At 47.9% G+C, this 17,409-nt stretch overlaps 1 protein-coding gene across 1 annotated transcript; it reads left to right on the top strand.

Moving 5' to 3' along the window:
* The first annotated feature begins 7,003 nt into the window (after positions 1 to 7,003).
* Positions 7,004 to 17,409, top strand: KRT18 (keratin 18). Its single transcript, XM_083599797.1, has 7 exons — positions 7,004 to 8,509; positions 13,187 to 13,269; positions 14,847 to 15,003; positions 15,172 to 15,336; positions 15,483 to 15,608; positions 16,151 to 16,374; positions 17,156 to 17,409. The coding sequence occupies exons 1-7, from the start codon at positions 8,090 to 8,092 to the stop codon at positions 17,271 to 17,273; spliced, it is 1,293 nt and encodes a 430-aa protein (XP_083455923.1). The 5' UTR covers positions 7,004 to 8,089; the 3' UTR covers positions 17,274 to 17,409.

The following is a 17,409-nucleotide window of genomic DNA, read 5'->3' as shown; positions in this document are numbered from 1 at the left end:
GATTTTTGGAGAACTGAATTTAATAATGGGGGGAAATGAGAAAGACAGAGAACTGGAATGGACAGATTGGCCCATTCTCCGTGACAACTAATCCACATGCCACCACTTGGGGGGGGGTAGCCTTGAGAAGCCAGCTACAGGGGTCCTCGTTGCCAACATCTGACACAATCAGTTAACTTCCCTGCTGTTAACCAATTTTATGGCTATGGCCTTTATTTAATGACGGTATGGGGTTCCCCAGATTAAAAGACACCAGTAGAGTTATCTATTGTTTGGGGAATCCTCTTAAACACACTGAATCAACTATTCACTACAATGTTATCAGAAGAGGATACATTTCCACTAGGGATCAGCTGGTAAGTGGATCCCCCCCCCTCCCATCTCAATCTTTGACTAATGAATTTTCTACATTGTTTAAAACTCTCAGGCCTCATTTGTAGGGAAATTATTTCCCCACTGTGGAGCCACATCACTGATTTAGAATGGATTTGCTGAGAGCTTGGCTGAGGTCAGCACTGAAATGACAACCTTATCTGTATGTCAAGTAAATCTCACAATGGGTTACAAGAACATTAAGAGCTGCAGCAAACGGAAGGTTAATAATCCATCCTGTTTCTACCCTTCTCAGAATGAGGACAGGGTTTCGTGTTTCTCCATCTTCAAGGTTTGTGCTCAACCACTTTCTTCTTTTTGGATATACCTTGCTGTCTTCCAGAGGGGTGATCAGAGAGGTCAGATAGCATGTGGAACATTTTCCTCATGAAGCAAGACTTGCAAGGTTGCAACTAGTAGTTTTGAGTAGGCATGATAAAGGTTTGTAAAATTACTAGTCACCTGCACTTAACAAGTTGGCTAGTAAAAAATATACAATGGTACCTCGGGTTAAGAACTTAATTCGTTCCGGAGGTCTGTTCTTAACCTGAAACTGTTCTTAACCTGAGGTACCACTTTAGCTAATGGGGCCTCCTGCTGCTGCCACGCCACCGGAGCACGATTTCTGTTCTCATCCTGAAGCGTCTGTAACCCGAGGTACCACTGTACCTCTCACATACCTCTCACAATATCCTGCCCACTTATGCCTAGCTACCTATTTGGCACACCTTGTGAGAATCTTCCTTCCCAATTTCTCTTCCAATTGCACAACAAAAATGGCCAGCAAGTGTTGAAGCCAAGAGGCAGGATCAACCACCCTCCTATTGGTCACCCATAGTCATCATTGGCCTAACATTTGGGTCAGCTATTAAGACCTACTAATAGTTAAACTTGTCTTGTCTACCCTAGTAGCTTCCCAGGGATAGAGAACTAGTGGCGCTGATGTTATCAGACTACAGTTCCCATGATCCTGGACCACATGCTGGCTTGGGCTTTAGGGAGTTGGAGTCCAAGGACATCTCGAGAGACTCAGGTTGCCAATGGGTAGTAGTGACCAATGCATAGTAGTAAAGTAGTTCTTTATTAAGGGACTGCAAACCAACATTGCTTCTGGCCTCTCCGTTAATACTGATACCATTCGAAAAAGAGACTTGCGCGTATGATGCTGCTTAAACAGAGTCAGGCCACTGAGTCATCTGCTCTCCTCCAAGAGCTTAGGTAAGGGTCTTTCCTTATTTTGTTGTTGTTGTTTAGTCGTTTAGTCGTGTCCGACTCTTCGTGACCCCATGGACCAGAGCATGCCAGGCACTTCTGTCTTCCACTGCCTCCCGTAGTTTGGTCAGACTCATGCTGGTAGCTTCGAGAAACTATCCAACCATCTTCCTTATTTTAACTTTACTTAAATATTCCTTATTTTAAATATTCCTTATTTTAACTTTACTTAAATAAATATTCAAAGCTTTAAATAATTTAAATTCCCTTGGCGCCTTCAATCCCTCCTTTCCGCTGGTTGCACAGAACCTTCTTTTCTTACAATGCCCAAAGAATAACATTTTTTTCCTATTTGATAAGGAATCAGCAACAGCAGTCCTTGGGGCAAATCTGGTCCACAGGTTCTTTACCTCTCTCCACCCACATCCCAATTACCAAGAGTAGGATGTGGGGGAGGAATTACATTTATATGAATGGGACCTGACAGCAGGCCATTTTAAAGAAGCATATGATTGGAGTCTTTTCTCAAATACGGTTGCCAACTGACCAGGAAAAAAGATGGACTACCCTGCTCCTGTGCCTTTAAGAACAGCCTGAGCTACAGTAATTGGCAGCTGAAGCTTTTTGCAACATGGAGATACATCTATTGCCTGCAGGTGAAGCTGTTTGTTAATGCACAGGTGTAGAAGGGACAGTTAAAAATAGCCCATGGCAAAAAGAATTCCTATCCAGAGCATTAGGTGCACCCAGTGGCGTAGCGTGGGGGGTGCAGGGGGGCCGGCCGCACCGGGCGCAACATCTGGGGGTTAGGGTTAGGGGGCACAAATCCACGGGTTAGGGGGCGCAAATTACTTGCCTTGCCCCGGGTGCTGACAACCCACGCTACGCCACTGGGTGCACCCACAGGTTGACATGCATTAAGAACTAGAAGCAAAACACACACACAAAAAAACCTAGAGGACACAGACAATATAATCCTGTGTGATGCTGAGTATATGTAATGGTTCTGGTAGGTAACAAGAGCATTTCATAGCCAAAAGCATGAAAACAGGTTTGTTACACAAGAAAATACTGAACTGGGTACGAAGCAGAAAATTAAGACAATTCACTGGCTTAACAAAGACAGGTATGTTGTCAATGGCCCATTTAAGATCATTAGTTGTGATGTGTTATGGCTTTGTGCAGTGCCATAAATTCAGGAGCAATTATAAGGCCTCTCTCAATCTGTACATTCAGTCCTCATTGGAATCTATAAACAGTGGGCAGCTGAAGTTTCCAGTCAGAGAAACTCCCCATTCAGGTTCTCATAGGCTGACATGCCACAATGGAAGAGCCAATGAGAAAGTTCCACAAGGCAAAAAGAGTCAGGGAGTTTAGGGGGGGGTAGGGAGAAAATGGCAACCTACCATCAAAATGGCACTCAGCTGTCTCCTCTTTCTGGGACAGTGCTTGCCCCAGTGGCTGCCCATGTATGCAGATATCTGGCTATAGGCACCTCCAGATTATCAGCATTTTGCAGAAGGGATTCAATCACATACCGGGAAATTTAATTAGTGCAATTAAAGTGGATTAAAGTGCTCTGCCACCCTAGCATGACAAGTGCACTTTCTTGGAAAAAGGGACTCCCAACATAGTCTCCCAACAAACGGACCGGAAGAAATGCTCGACAAAGGCCAGATATAATCTAACCTCCACGTAAACTTTGTACAAGCAAGTGGGGAAGAATGCACAATAAATCTGTCCTCTGGACGGGCCCCTTGACTGCTGGATGGAATCCCCACATTCAGAGGCAGCACACCTTTGAACATCCGGTGATGGGGACAATGATGGGGCAGCGAGATGCTCTCCTACTGCGCTCACAGGCTTCCCAGAAGCATTTGGCTAGCTGCCACTGGACCAGAAACAAGTAAACTTGAACCAACCAATCCATAGCTTAAAAAGGAGGTGGAAAGAACCACCGGGAGAGCATTGTAGAAGACCAGTTTGTTGTTGGGGGCGGGGGAGAATGACCTTAAGTCCTTTGAACTGTATAGTTCCTTCTTAAGGGTACTATAATAGAAGCAAACAACTGTACACATTATAAATAATAATAATACTGGCATCTCCTAATCATAGGCAGTGCTAAGGGATAGTACTTCTCCACGCGCATATCGTTAAACTATGGAACTCCCTCCCACAGGAGGCAGTGAGGGCCACCAACTTAGAGGGCTTTAAAAGAAGACTAGACAAATTCATGGCTCCCAGCCACGATGGCTCTGCTCTGCCCCCACAGCTGGAGGCAGCAATTCTTCTGAGTACCAGTCACTGGAAACCACAGGAGGGGGGAGGGCTCTGGTGCTCGGATCCTGCTTGTAGGTTTCCCACTGGCATCTGGTTGGCCAGGGTGAGAGCAGGATGCTGGCCTGGAGGGGCCACTGGCCTGATCCAGCAGGCTCCTCTCATGTCTTTGTTCTTAGCTTTGCCAGCCCAGCATTCTCCAGCTGCTTCAGATTACAACTCGCATCAGCCCCAAGTACGCTGCCTGGAGTACCCCCTGCTGCCCCGTCCATCTCCTCCTCTCCCTCTGCCCTAAGCTACCATGAGCTTAGGTGGCCTTGGGCTCCTTCTGGAGAAAGGGCAGTATTGAAAATGTAATAAATGGGAATAATGCTTTACATATGGCAGTGTTTGAAGGGCAATCTGATCCAAGACCGGTTCAAAAATAAAGAAACCTGTAAAGATCAAGGGAAAGATCAGATGTGTGGCATTTGCACTTGCCCATCAACAGCTAGCATTGCACCTGGAGAGAAGGCTGAGCAGGCCTATAATAATAATAATAATAATAATAATAATAATAATAATAATAATAATAATTTATTTATACCCCATCCATCTAGCTGGGTTTCCCCAGCCACTCTGGGCGGCTTCCAACAAAAGATTAAAAATACAATTAAAGTGTCTTCTAAACATCAGATAGTTGTTTATTTCCTTGACATCTGCTGGGAGGGCATTCCACAGGGCGGGCGCCACCACCGAGAAGGCCCTCTGCCTGGTTCCCTGTAATTTCACTTCTTGCAGTGAGGGAACCACCAGAAGACCCCCGGAGCTGGACCTCAGTGTCCGGGCTGAATGATGGGGGTGGAGACGCTCCTTCAGGAATACTGGGCTGAGGCTGTTTAGGGCTTTAAAGGTCAGCACCAACACTTTGAATTGTGCTCGGAAACGGCCTACACATCATCTAGCCACAGTCTTCCCAATGATAATTTTACTTAATTATAGTAATTGTTCCTAAAAAAGTTTCATCAATCTGTACCTTCTTTGGTCCTCCTTTTTGGAGATACCCAGGTGAAAGTCCCACCATGGGTGGGCAGAGTGAATGCGGGCTTGAGGGGTCTACTTACGGTATCCTGCTCACAGGTCCACAAAAGCCTGAAGCCCTCCTTGGGAAAAGCACTCTGCGTGTGCTCAAAGGAATTAGTTCACATTCTTTTTCTGTATTAACTGAGCTGCAGTATAGAATGCAGGATTTGTCCTCAAAATTAGGTGCTGGGAGATGTTTCTGAGTGATCCAGTGAATCTGGAGATGAGAGTTGAATCAAAATGGGAAATACAGTGGTACCTCTACTTACGAGCAACTCTGGTTATGTATCCTTCAGGATACGCACGCGGCAAACCTGGTAGTATTTTCCTGGGTTTCGTCGTGCACGCATGCGCAGAAGTGCTCTACCGCACCGTGCGCATGTGCAGAACAAGCACCTCTGGTTGCAAAAACCTCAGGATCCGACTGGAGCTCCAGAACGGATCCCGTCTGCAACCGGAGGCACCACTGTAACTGTTTTGAGTTACATAAACTCTATGGAGAGATTTGGAGGAGGCTTGAAGATGTGTGACCTCAGCCTTCACAACTGAATTTGCTGTACTAACAAGAGGGGGGAAATCTTGCTTCACCACCAATCAGGTCTGCTGATGGAGAATCTACAACAGCTTCCTCCAACCTGGTGCCCTCCAGAGGTTCTGGGCAGCAACTACCTTCCATCACAGCCAGCATGGTCCATGGTTGGGGATGATGGGAGATGTCATAATAATAATAATAATAATACTTTTTATTTATACCCCGCCCTCCCCAGCCAAGGCCGGGCTCAGGGCGGCTAACAAGCAATAATAAAAACAAGTTGAATGAATGCAACTTAAAAACAAGATTAAAATACAACAATTAAAATATTGAAACATTAAAATATTAAAATGCAGCCTCATTGCAGGAGGAGAAAGGAAAAGAAAAAAGAAAGGTGGGGGGAATCAAATTGGCTCCAAGCCAAAGGCCAGGCAGAACAACTCTGTCTTACAGGCCCTGCGGAAAGAAATCAGATCCTGCAGAGCCCTGGTCTCATGAGGCAGAGCGTTCCACCAGGCCGGAGCTAGAGTTGAAAAGGCCCTGGCTCTGGTTGAGGCCAATCTAACTTCCTTAGGGCCCGGGACCACTAGGGTGTTGCTATTTATGGACCTTGAGGCTCTCCGTGGGGCATACCGGGAGAGGCAGTCCCGTAGGTACGAGGGTCCTAGGCCGTGAAGGGCTTTAAAGGTCAAAAGCAGCACCTTAAATCTGACCCTGTACTCCACCGGGAGCACTGGGTGAATATGCTCCCATGGCAGAGACCCCATGAGGAGCCTCGCTGCAGCATTTTGCACCCACTGGAGTTTCTGGGACAGCTTCAAGGGCAGCCCCGCGTAGAGCGAATTACAGTAGTCAAGCCTGGAGGTGACCGTTGCATGGATCACTGTTGTAGAACAAACAGCTGAAGACCACTCAGTGAGAAAGCCTTTGGGAGGACACCAGGTGGCAGGTCTGGTGGTTTAATGCTAAAGAAACCAACACAAGAGAGCACAGGGTGTTTCTGGGCAGAAACGCCCTTACAAAGTCCAACGTAGCTTTAGGGTTATGAAATCCGTGCTGCCTCGTGGGGCTCTGATAACGCTGGAGGAAGGAGCCAGATCTAGCCCCACCCTCACCTGCAGCAAAGGCTTTTACAGGATTGTGAAATGTTGCCACAATGTACCAACACAGATCCTTCCAAACAGCAATTCCTCCCTTTAAGGGTCATGGATCAGCAGTAGAGCACCTGTCTTGTGTGCAGAAGGCCCCTGGTTCAAGCCCCAGGTGGGGCTGGGGGTGACCTGGGGGTGAAACCCTGGAGAGCTGCTGCCTGTCAGTGCAGATAGTACTAAGCTAGATAGACCAATGGTCTAATAAGCTATAAAGGAGCTTTTTTTTTGTATGGCTTAGTTGAGATTCCTGCCTTGCAGGGGGTTGGACTAGATGACCCTCAGGGTCCCTTCCCATTGTATGATCCTATGTTCCTTCCATCCTTCTTTCCTTCCATGCCCACCCTGATGTGGCCCAAAGGAAAGCAGAGCGAGATGTTTGGCACCAGCTTGGCAGAAGGAGCTGCTGGAAAGAGGTGGACAAGGTGCCTTCCAACCGCCTTAGGGACTCCACTCTGGATTCGGGTAGGGTTTACTCCTTAGCTGCAGATACCTAACCAGGTCTACTCAGAAGCATGTCCTACTGCATTTAGTGAGGCTTACTCCCCGGTAAGCAAGGCTAAACCAGGCGCTGAATCTGAGGAGACACATTCGGACCACCAAATAAATGCAGCTCCATTAACTATGAACCCTGAACTTTGGGACCCCCTCCAAACCTTTTCTAGGGCAAATCCCATGTTTTGTGGGGCTCCCCATATGGGTAATTGACACTCAGACTGGGGGTCATAGGTATCCCCCAGAAACCCAACATTGTCCTATTCACTCCAAACTTGTGTCAAAGTTTTGTAGCAAAAACCCTGCACTCTGCAGATCGGAGCCAACTTCTGGGGCTGAGGGGTCTTCAGTCCCCCAGTAAAACATTTGAGGGGGCACTGGCCCCAAAAGTTGATGGGCATTACCATTCAAATGGTGTGCGTGCAGCGTGTCACGCGATATGCCCCCCTCCAATATTTTATTCAGGTTGGCACCCGTTGTAGATCCTCCCCCCCAAAAAACCCCTGAGTAATTGATACTACGACCCCCGGTGTGATGTATCAATTATTCAGTTGGTGGTCCTACAAAACGCGGGGTTCGCCCCACAAAAGGTTTGGAGGGTGTCCCAAATTTCGGGGTTCGTAAGTTTTGGAGAGGGAGTAAGGAGGCGGAGGAGTAAGGGGCGCTTCTTAACACCTTGCAAAACGCATTCGGCTTGCGGCGAGAAGCCCTTGGATGCGATGGCCGAAGCCTTTCGAAGGCGCGGACACGCCTCGGTTCCTTCCTGCGAAAACCGGAGTGGACGCGCCGTCGCTCCTTCTTGGAAGCGAATTGGGGGCGTCGGTTCCCGGCCGCCCCTTCCGCGCAGCGCCCGGCGGAGGTGGGGCGTGTGGGCGCCGGCCAGGCCCGCCCTCGCGCCCGCCGGCACTATAAAGCGCGAGGGGAGGCGGGCGCCGCCGTTCGCCCCTCGCAGCCCGCAGCGCAGTCGGCCTCCTCTTGCCCCGTCGCCGCCATGAGTTACTCCAAGTCCAGCGTCTACTCCAGCTCGTACCGGCCCGTCGGGGGCTCGGTGCGATTCGGGCCGGTGGCCAGCGCGGCCAGCGTCTACGCCGGGGCCGGCGGCTCGGGCTCGAGGATCTCCGTCTCGCGGTCGTCCAGCCTGGGCTCCAGCTACGTCGGGGGCGGCGGCGGCGGCGGCTATGGAGGCAGCGGCTTCTCGCTCTCCCTCTCGGGCTCCGGCGCGGTCCACAACGAGAAGGAGACCATGCAGGACCTGAACGACCGCCTGGCCAGCTACCTGGAGAAGGTGCGCAGCCTGGAGGCCGAGAACCGCCGGCTGGAGATCCAGATCCGAGAGCACCTGGAGAAGAAAGGGCCCAGCACCCGCGACTGGAGCCGCTACTTCGAGCTCATCGAGGACCTGAAGAATCAGGTGAGCGGGGGGGGGGGCGCCGAGAGCAGCCTGCCTCCGCTACCGGAGAGGCCGGGGGCGCCGAGTACATGCAGGCTGAGAACCCCTCGCCGCCCTTAATCCCCGCCAAGGCCGCAGCCCGTGAGCCAAGTTTACGGCGAGGAGGTTTGCAAAACTAAAAGATGCAAGCTTAGTAGCTCAGTAGAAAACAACAATCAAGGAGTAGTTAAAAGTAGCTGGAACTGTTCCGGGGGTGAAAGGCACCTGGCACATGCCCCGATGCACTTTCTTCTCCGTACATAACATAACTTTATATGTTCCAGAGCTGAGCTCCAACCTTGAAAAGAATGTAGGGTTTAAACCCAGTCGGTGTCAGGTTCAGAGAAGGTAAAGGAGACTAAGTCAGTGCCTCTCCAGAAGTGACATGGTTTGATCCCCATTAGAATTTGCCCTTTGCACATGCATCTTCCCGGCGGCCGGTACAAGAATGGATCTTTGCTCCATGCAATATAGAAGCCCAGCTTTGTCTGATGTGGCCAGAGGCCATTAGCTTTCAGCTTCAGCTTCCTCCCACTAGCTTACTGTGTTTTCTTTAGACAGCCACTAAGAGGCCGCCTAGTGTTAACCACAAACTGTGTTGCCAGATTTTCAAACCATCCCTGAAACTCAGCTTTTAACAGTGGTTTGAATATACCGAGAGAGAGCAAACCATAGAGGGAAACCATATCCGCTGCTAATTCGTGCATATCAAGCCACTGTTAAAGGCATAGCTACAGAAACTATTTGAAAGGTTGGCAACCCAAACTGCAAAAAACCCCCCCACATTGGCACAAATTGATGGTGGAGAAGAGAGAATGCCTGGAACTTAGCCGATAGTTTTGAAATGATAATCACTAATTTTCTTCCATTCATGAGGTCAGCAGTGCTATTCAGGATTTCATAAGCATCCACCAAAGTATTTATTTTCTGCTAATTCAGCTGGTAGCTTCCCTTCAAACGTCTCTGTAACCCAAGCCCCCCCTTCTTGTTCATATGCCAGGTATGCTAGGTGCAAAAACAGTTAACCATTTTGGGTTTTTTCTTTAAAAAAAAATTGAGGATATTATTGTATGGAATGTATAGGGAAACTATTGTATGTATCAGTCTTGATATGAACCGGAGCTCAGCAGCCCTTGAAACCAGGCTTTCATAAAAGCGGAAAGGGTGCTTTGGGGCATGTGAGGATTGCCCTTCTCGCCCCCAAGTATGCTCAGTCAATACGTGTAGGTCTTTGGATAGGATTTAAGATCCCAATAACTTAAGAGTGTGGTACCATGGAAGTGTGAGTTCCAGTGATTTTAATTTTTGAAATTAATCCTTGGATAGGAGAACACACCTCTACATCAGGAGAGCACTCCATTCCCAGTGGTATCCTGTTACGGGTCTAGATTTGCTGCTCTTGTATTCTGTTTAACTGCTTCCTGACAGTTCAACAGGTGAAGTGTTTCCAATAATGTAGCTTCACGTTTTGAATTTCTGCACAGGACCCATGTGGAAGCAGGAGGTCGGGGGAAGGTAGCAGACAACCCATACAAAGAGGCAGAAAACCACTCCACTTGCTCCTATCATAAACCTAGCTCTTGTTCCTTCCTAAGAGTTTCATGACCAGGAGTGATTCCTGGTTCAGTAGCTGCATGTGCACACACAGGTCAATCATGAACCAGACTATGGGCTAATCATTGCCACGTTAGCAATTGCAGGCAGCTGCAGCGCGTCCTTTCCAAAAAGGTTGTGTGTGCGGGATTCACTCTCGCCCCCCTAATTCATTCCTGTAAACCCCATTGTCTTTCTGTCTGTGGGGCTAGAGTTATCCACTTCTTTTCCTCTGCCTATACTCCCTTGCACTGAGATCAGTTGTGCACTACATAGAAAGCAACTGAAGCTTTTCTTCTAACATGGATAAGCAAGAACAGAGGGACAGGGGAAGTCTGCAAAAATCCAGGCAGTTGTGCATCTGTAAAGGCACAAAAAGCTTATTAAGGAGGGACGAAAGAAGCAGGTAACCAATAGTAAGAGTCAGTCTGGCTTACTCAGTAGGGAGGAAAAGACACTCTAACCTCCCACCCACCCCAATACAAGTCAAATAATTTATATTTAGTCATAGGTCATAACAAGGAAGCACTATGCTGCCAGAGAAGATGGCTCAACAAAAAATACCAGGGGAGGGGAACTTGTGACCCTCCAGCTGTGGCCAGAATACAGATCCCATCATCGCTTGCCATTGGCCATGCTGGCTGGGAGTCCAGCAACAGCATCCGGAGGAGACAGTGCTGTACAAAGTGAACAAGTAATTAATATCTCATGTTTTACTGCCACTGCGAGAAAAGGCATCGAATCATAGAATGGTAGAGTTGGAAAGGGACCATGAGGGTCATCTAGTCCAACCTCCTGCAATGCAGGAACCTTTTTGCCCAACCTGGGGCTGGAACCCACAACCCTGAAATTAAGAGTCTCATGCTTGACTGACTAAGCTACCAAGGTCGATATTTTTCAAACACAAAACAGGTTTAGGGTCTAAGGCTCTAGTTAAAACTGCCCTGGTTCTAGTTAAAACTGAGAGTTGAGGCTCCACTCCAAAACTGAGAACTTGAATGTGACACGGACAAGAAGCCACCTCCGTCGGTTTCTGTGCCTTTTACAGGGGTGGCCAAATGCAATAGAGGACAGAGCTCCTGTGCCTTTTAAAACACCAGTTAGAAGAAGGAATGTAAGACTACCTATGCCCCATATAGTTAAAGCATGTTGTTTCCCCCAGAGAATCCTTCACAGAGTTACGATTCCCAGCCCCCTTAAGCTACAATTCCCAGGATTTTTTTGGGGGGGGAGCTTTAAATGCATGGTGTATACACAGCCTTAGTAGGTGTAGTTTGTCATGCAAGCAATACAACATCTGAAATTCCCATTTTAAACTACAGTTTGGGAGCAGTTTACTTGCCCACCCTCCCCATATGCCTGCCTTGCCTCTTCAGTGTGCAAAGCATGCCCTCCTGCAAGTACCACGCATACGATATACACTCCAAATCTGTGGGGAGTGGCACTTTCAGTGTGGCGGCACCTGTTTGTGCTGTGTTGTCTAGCACTTGGGGATCCTTTGAATAAGCAGTTTATAGATAAGGGGAGCACTGAAATGTACAGATCTTGTTCTGGTCCCCACTGCCGCATGAACATGCAAAATCCACATGCAAAGCTTCATCCTAACATGCACACATAGCAGTGGGTGAAAAGGCTTCTGAACCTTCCATTTCCATCATGCCCTGTGACTTCTGGGACACTGGAACCTTGTGAGGCGGGAAACCAACACCCAGAGGCTATAGCAGTTGGGTTCAAAGGACAATTGTGTGCTGGGAAGAATGACTGAGGGTAGATTAATTATAAAAAAGTATGTTTGTTCTCGTGAGTCATGTATAGTCAATCAGCAAACAAAGTGTGCACACAAAAGGATAACAGTGGAAACGACTTTAGCACCTGGTGAGAGCAGGTGAATGGAACAAAAGGGAAAGGGGCTGGGTTAGAGGCCACAGCTGCAGGTGCAGAAGATGAAAGAGGTGCAGGGAAGGTCTCCTGGGAACGCGCATGGGGGAGGGATGCATTTCCAGAAGCAATGCCCCTTCCCCAAAACACAAGGAGAGAGAAAGTTCCCTTAAAAAAACAAACTCAAAACCAGGCTTCTATGCCAGGCATGGTCCGCATTTGCTTTTGTGAGGCCACCATGGGACACTTGCAGCCTTACATGTTCTCCAGGCAGCTGCCGACAGGATGGTGGTGAAACCAGAGCACATTTAAGTCCCTCATAGTTTACACCTCAAGGTTGTAAACCTTGCCTGGAGCACACCCAATGGCCAGAGAGCTTATCCTCACAACCTTCCCTGTTACCTGTTCCTGCTAAGAACAAAGGGCTTCTTTAAACAAGCAGGATTTCCTACAGAGAAGAAGCAGGGCCATTTTCACATGAGAGGCAGAGAGGGAAAGGCCAAGAGTCACTGAATTTAAAGAATCAGTCACAGAACTGCAGTGAAGTAGAATCTATGCTTTGGGGATGCATCAACATCCGAGATTACAGGTGGGCTAGGATGCATCATGTTGGGAAGGCAAGGAAACCATTTTGTCCTTGTGCTTCTACTTGCAAAGGAAAGAAGGTGGTTGTCTCACCCACTTTCTTAAATGGAGAGGTGTCCCTTTAAGAATCTCTCCTCCTCTTGTTGCCTTGGGAACTGGGAAGGTGAATTGCACCTGTGTTGGCTTAAGCAAACAATGGGATTTGTGTAGGCTGGCAGGAAATCAGTAGATTCAGGTTGCATTAGCCTTCACTAGACCAGAAACAAAGAGGAAGTTGGCAGTCCTTGGCATAAGGCTGGGAAAATAATTTTTGAGTGACACCAACTTACTCCAAGATCAGTTGGCTTAAGGATGAGGGTTGCCAACTTTTATTTCAGTCCCTGCTCCTCTTCCTTTGAACAGCACCCCAGTTTGCAGATGTTAGCAGGTGATGTTTGCCTTGATGATGAAACTTGAAAGTTTATTCGGCTCAAGCTGCTGTTGGAGAAGCAATGACTGGTTGTGCCCTTTTTTCCGGACAGTTGACAACTCTTCTAAAGGCTGGTATATGTCTTTCACACACTACATTAATTACTAAGTTTTGTGCTTCCTTTCTGTCCTCAGATCTTTGACCAGACAGTGGATAACGCTCGCATTGTTCTGCAGATTGACAATGCCAGGTTGGCTGCTGATGACTTCCGTGTAAAGTGAGTGGATTTTCTTCTTGTTGGTCCTGTTTGGTCCTGGGATCCCTCCAGAGGCCCGTCTCTGGAGAACATGAGACTCGGGGTTATGGGTTCGAGTCCCACATTGGGCAAAATATTGCTGCATTGCAGGGAGTTGGACTAAATGACCCCCATGTTCCCTTCCAACTCTGATTCTATTATTTTATCGCTTTGGGACCTTAGAGCAGTCTTTCCCAACACCTTTCCCCAGATGTTGTTGGTCTACAACTTTCATCATCCAAATTCAGTAAGGTCAATGGTCAGGGAAAAGGTGAATTGTGGTCCCTCATCTGGGGACACAAGGTTGAGAAAGACTGCCTTGGGGTGTAAAGTATCACTATCTCTATATGTGTGTCATTTCATATTTTTATGTTGTAAACTGCCCTGTGATCTTTGGATGAAGGGCAGTATATTAATTTAATTAATGATGATGATATCTGTAGTTAGAGCAAAAGCAGCAGCCACCTCTAACTCTTCTTTTTCCATGGGGCGGTAGGCATGTATAAAGCCTACAGATATCAGAAAGGGAGGAACACAAAGGCCAGTGGGTCTCCTCCATCCCTGCCTATGTGATGTTGTGCAGGACTCTGGTTTGCTTCCAGAGCACCTTGCATTCAATCTCAATGAGTCCCGGTTCCAGTGGTAATTTCTGTCTCCAGTGGAATGAGGCCATTTGAGTAGCGAGCAATATCAGGCAGATGGGGGTCACCTGCTAGGCCCTTTCTATGCATTCCCTCTTAACAGTCCATAGCTGCCAAAAAACAGAGTGGAGGGCATTTAAGTGGGGAAATCATTGGATGACACTGGGGTTTTAATGGATAGCCATGCATCTGTCCAGACAAAGGAAGGCATAGACTCATTCACTGGGCTGAGAAGACTTTGGGTAATCCTGTAAAGTCCGGGTTTAAAGGAACCAGGCACTGAGTGAGTGGGAGAACTGTTGTTGGACTCCCAGCCCACCAGCCCCCAAAAGCATGACCAATGTTCTCGATGGGCGCTGTAATCCAGCAATATCTGGAAGGCCCCACTCCTGACCACAAGTATTCCAGAGTGCTTTTTAAAAAAAAATCTGTAAATTTTGTGCCAAGAAAAGATTAATCCCCCAACCTGCATAGATTATGCATATTCAACAAATTTGCACAATTTCTCTGAATTCTGCAAAATTTGTACACTATTTTATTTAGCATTTTGCATGCATGAATTTATTCTGGTTTTGCTAATCCCAGAAGAGGGACAAGGAGCGGTATAAAGCACCAAATATCCACCCTTAACCAGTGGAGATCTTACCCAGCAACCTCTTTGGCCTCTAAACTGTCAGCAGGCATTACATGTTTTCAAGCATATATTTAGAGTCAATAAGGGCTAGAAACTTCAAAATAAAAATCAAGAAGCCGAATTCTTCATTCACCTGCACTTTTTGTGCATTTACCTAGGATCATTCACGGCATGTGCACACCCCTGCTTCTTACACTCTGAATTAATCCCCCCATCACCAGTGTGCACATCTGTTTGCAAACTGATTATTGTGAAGACCTCATTCCTTCTTCCCTGTCACCCAGGTTTGAGGCTGAGCTGGCCATTCGTCAGTCTGTGGAGAGTGACATTAATGGCCTCCGCAAAGTCATTGATGATACCAATATGAGCCGCCTTCAGCTGGAAGGTGACATTGAGGCCCTCAAAGAAGAACTGATCTTCCTGAAGAAGAACCACCAAGATGTAAGTCTCTACTGTGGTCACTGGGCAAAGACAAGATGGAGGTGGCAATAGTTTGATGGGAGATACTGACTGGGGCCTGTCATGAATGGAATCAATGGCTTTGCACATTTGGGACACACAGCAGCTTCAGAGTCTGTGCTCATTTTATGCCTCCTCTTCCCTTGCTAGGAAGTCAATGCGCTACAGTCCCAGATTGCCAACTCAGGACTGACAGTAGAAGTAGATGCTCCCAAGTCACAGGATCTGGGCAAGATAATGGCTGAAATCCGGGCACAGTATGACACCTTGGCTCAGAAGAACCTTGAGGATTTGGACAAGTACTGGAGCCAGCAGGTGAGCAGAATAACTTTTGCAGCTTGATCCTGACATGCCCCCATAGCATTTCAGGGTTTTTACAACAAGAGAGAGGTTACTGTCCCCAGAACTATAACCCTGACTGTCCTCATGAAGAATAATATTTCTTCCCACCTTTCCATTAGATCACTGAGAGCACCGTCATGATCACCCAGAATACCAAGGAGATTGAGACCGGCCGTGCTACTGTCACTGAGTTGCGCCGCAACGTCCAAACACTGGAAATTGAGCTGGAGTCTCTGCGCAACCTGGTACGATCTTCACCTATCATTCCAAATATTGCAGGGGTGGGGAGCCTCAGTCCAGGGAGCTATGTGGCCCTTTGGAGCTCTCTGCCTGGCTCTTGGGAATCTGCCCAGACCAAGCCCCCTCACCTTGCCCTCCTCTAGGGATATTTACCAGGCTGGAATGTGTGATAATAGCTGTTCCTTGCCTGGATGGCAGTGGGGGTGGGTGTCTGGCCAAACCCCCAGATGTGACCACCTTGGAAGGTTGCCCAGAAAGGAATAGGGCCTTTGGGCTGAAAGGGGCCCCCGTTCCTGAGCATAGTAATATAGTAATGTAGCGCTTGCTTGTTTGTGGTGCCTTGTTAGTGTTTTAAGTTCTGTATTGAGAGAGAGGCACTCTGCATGGAATTATTTCGTAAAGCAAAGGTGCCGCCTGTTCCTGAAACGGAGGCAATATATGGAGTGTATGGGATGGAAATACCACCTAAGAACAATCAAAGTGTTGTTGGCTTAGCAAGCAATGACCCTGATCCCCAATCCTGTCCCCTTTTTTATTCTCTCTACAGAAAGCCAATCTGGAAGGAAACCTTCTTGAAGTGGAGAGCCGCTACGGCATGCAGATGGAGCACCTCAATGGGCTATTGCTGCGGACCGAGGCCGAACTGGCACAGATGCGGAGCGATGTCCAGCGCCAGGCAGAGGAATATCAGGCTCTGCTGAACATCAAAGACAAGCTGGAGGCTGAGATCAATACCTACAGAACCCTGCTGGAGGGCGGAGATGAGTTCAAGTGAGCTTTTCATTCTTTCATCTTTCTGGGGCAAAAACACAGGACTGGTCATCTGGGCTCTCCCAAGCTAGACACAGATGTTCTATAGATCACCATAGCTCTGGTGTATGTGGCCCTTTCCCTGCTCTTTCTCTGTAAGCTCTGGAACATCATTTCCCAATCTTGGAGGGGAAACTGCTTCTAGTCACAATGGCTATATGCTACCTTCGGGATCAGAAACACACACCCCTCGATGCCTCCAGCTGCCAAGCATGGGGGAACAATGGCAGGAGAGGGCTATTGTACTGTCTTGCTTTTGGGCTTCCTGTAGGTACCTGGTTGGCCAATGAGGATGAGAAAGGATGCTGGACTTGATAAGCCTTGGGTCTGCTTCAGCAGGGCTCTTAATGTTCTTTTAAAGTGTGTGTCTTGACTGAATTAGGATAGAAGGTGTGATGCTCACTAATGCCAGAGGAGATTTACTTTTACAGTACTTAAGAGTAGACCTGTTAAGTGGAAGCCACAGGTCAGTCTTAGCAACTTGAGATGAACCTTGTGCACAGTTCTATTCTTAAGTTCTAGGACATCCTTTCATGATAGACAAATTCTAGACTCCCAAGTACACTTGCCAAAATGGATTGTCACTGGTCCTGGCCTTGCGACCCCTAGGCCCATGAGGCTTCAGGTTGGGCTGCTTAAACCACCTTAAATTGGCTTAAGATGACTGGATTTCCCCAGGAGGTAACAAGGAAGTGGCAGCAGTGTCTCATGTTCATTGTCGGTGTCTTCTGTCTCTCTTCAGCCTGAAAGATGCATTACTGGAAAGCACCATGCAAACTACTCAGAAGATCCACACCACCAAGATCATCGATGGCAAAGTGGTGTCGGAGACGAGCGAAAGCAAAGTGATGAAGCGTTGATCCCACCTGCTGTGTGGCAAGGATTGCCACCCGGTGCAGCTAACGTTGCGCACCTTTTGTTCCAGAGCTGGAGGGTTCCGGGGAGGGACTGGGGTGGGTCTTAATGGAATTCAATAAAGAAATGTTATTAAAAGAA

This window comes from Podarcis filfolensis (assembly GCF_964270895.1).
Source record: "Podarcis filfolensis genome assembly, chromosome: 2".
Taxonomy (NCBI): domain Eukaryota; kingdom Metazoa; phylum Chordata; class Lepidosauria; order Squamata; family Lacertidae; genus Podarcis; species Podarcis filfolensis.
The sequence above is the reverse complement of the archived record's forward strand: the minus strand, read 5'-3'. Positions and strand labels throughout refer to the sequence as shown.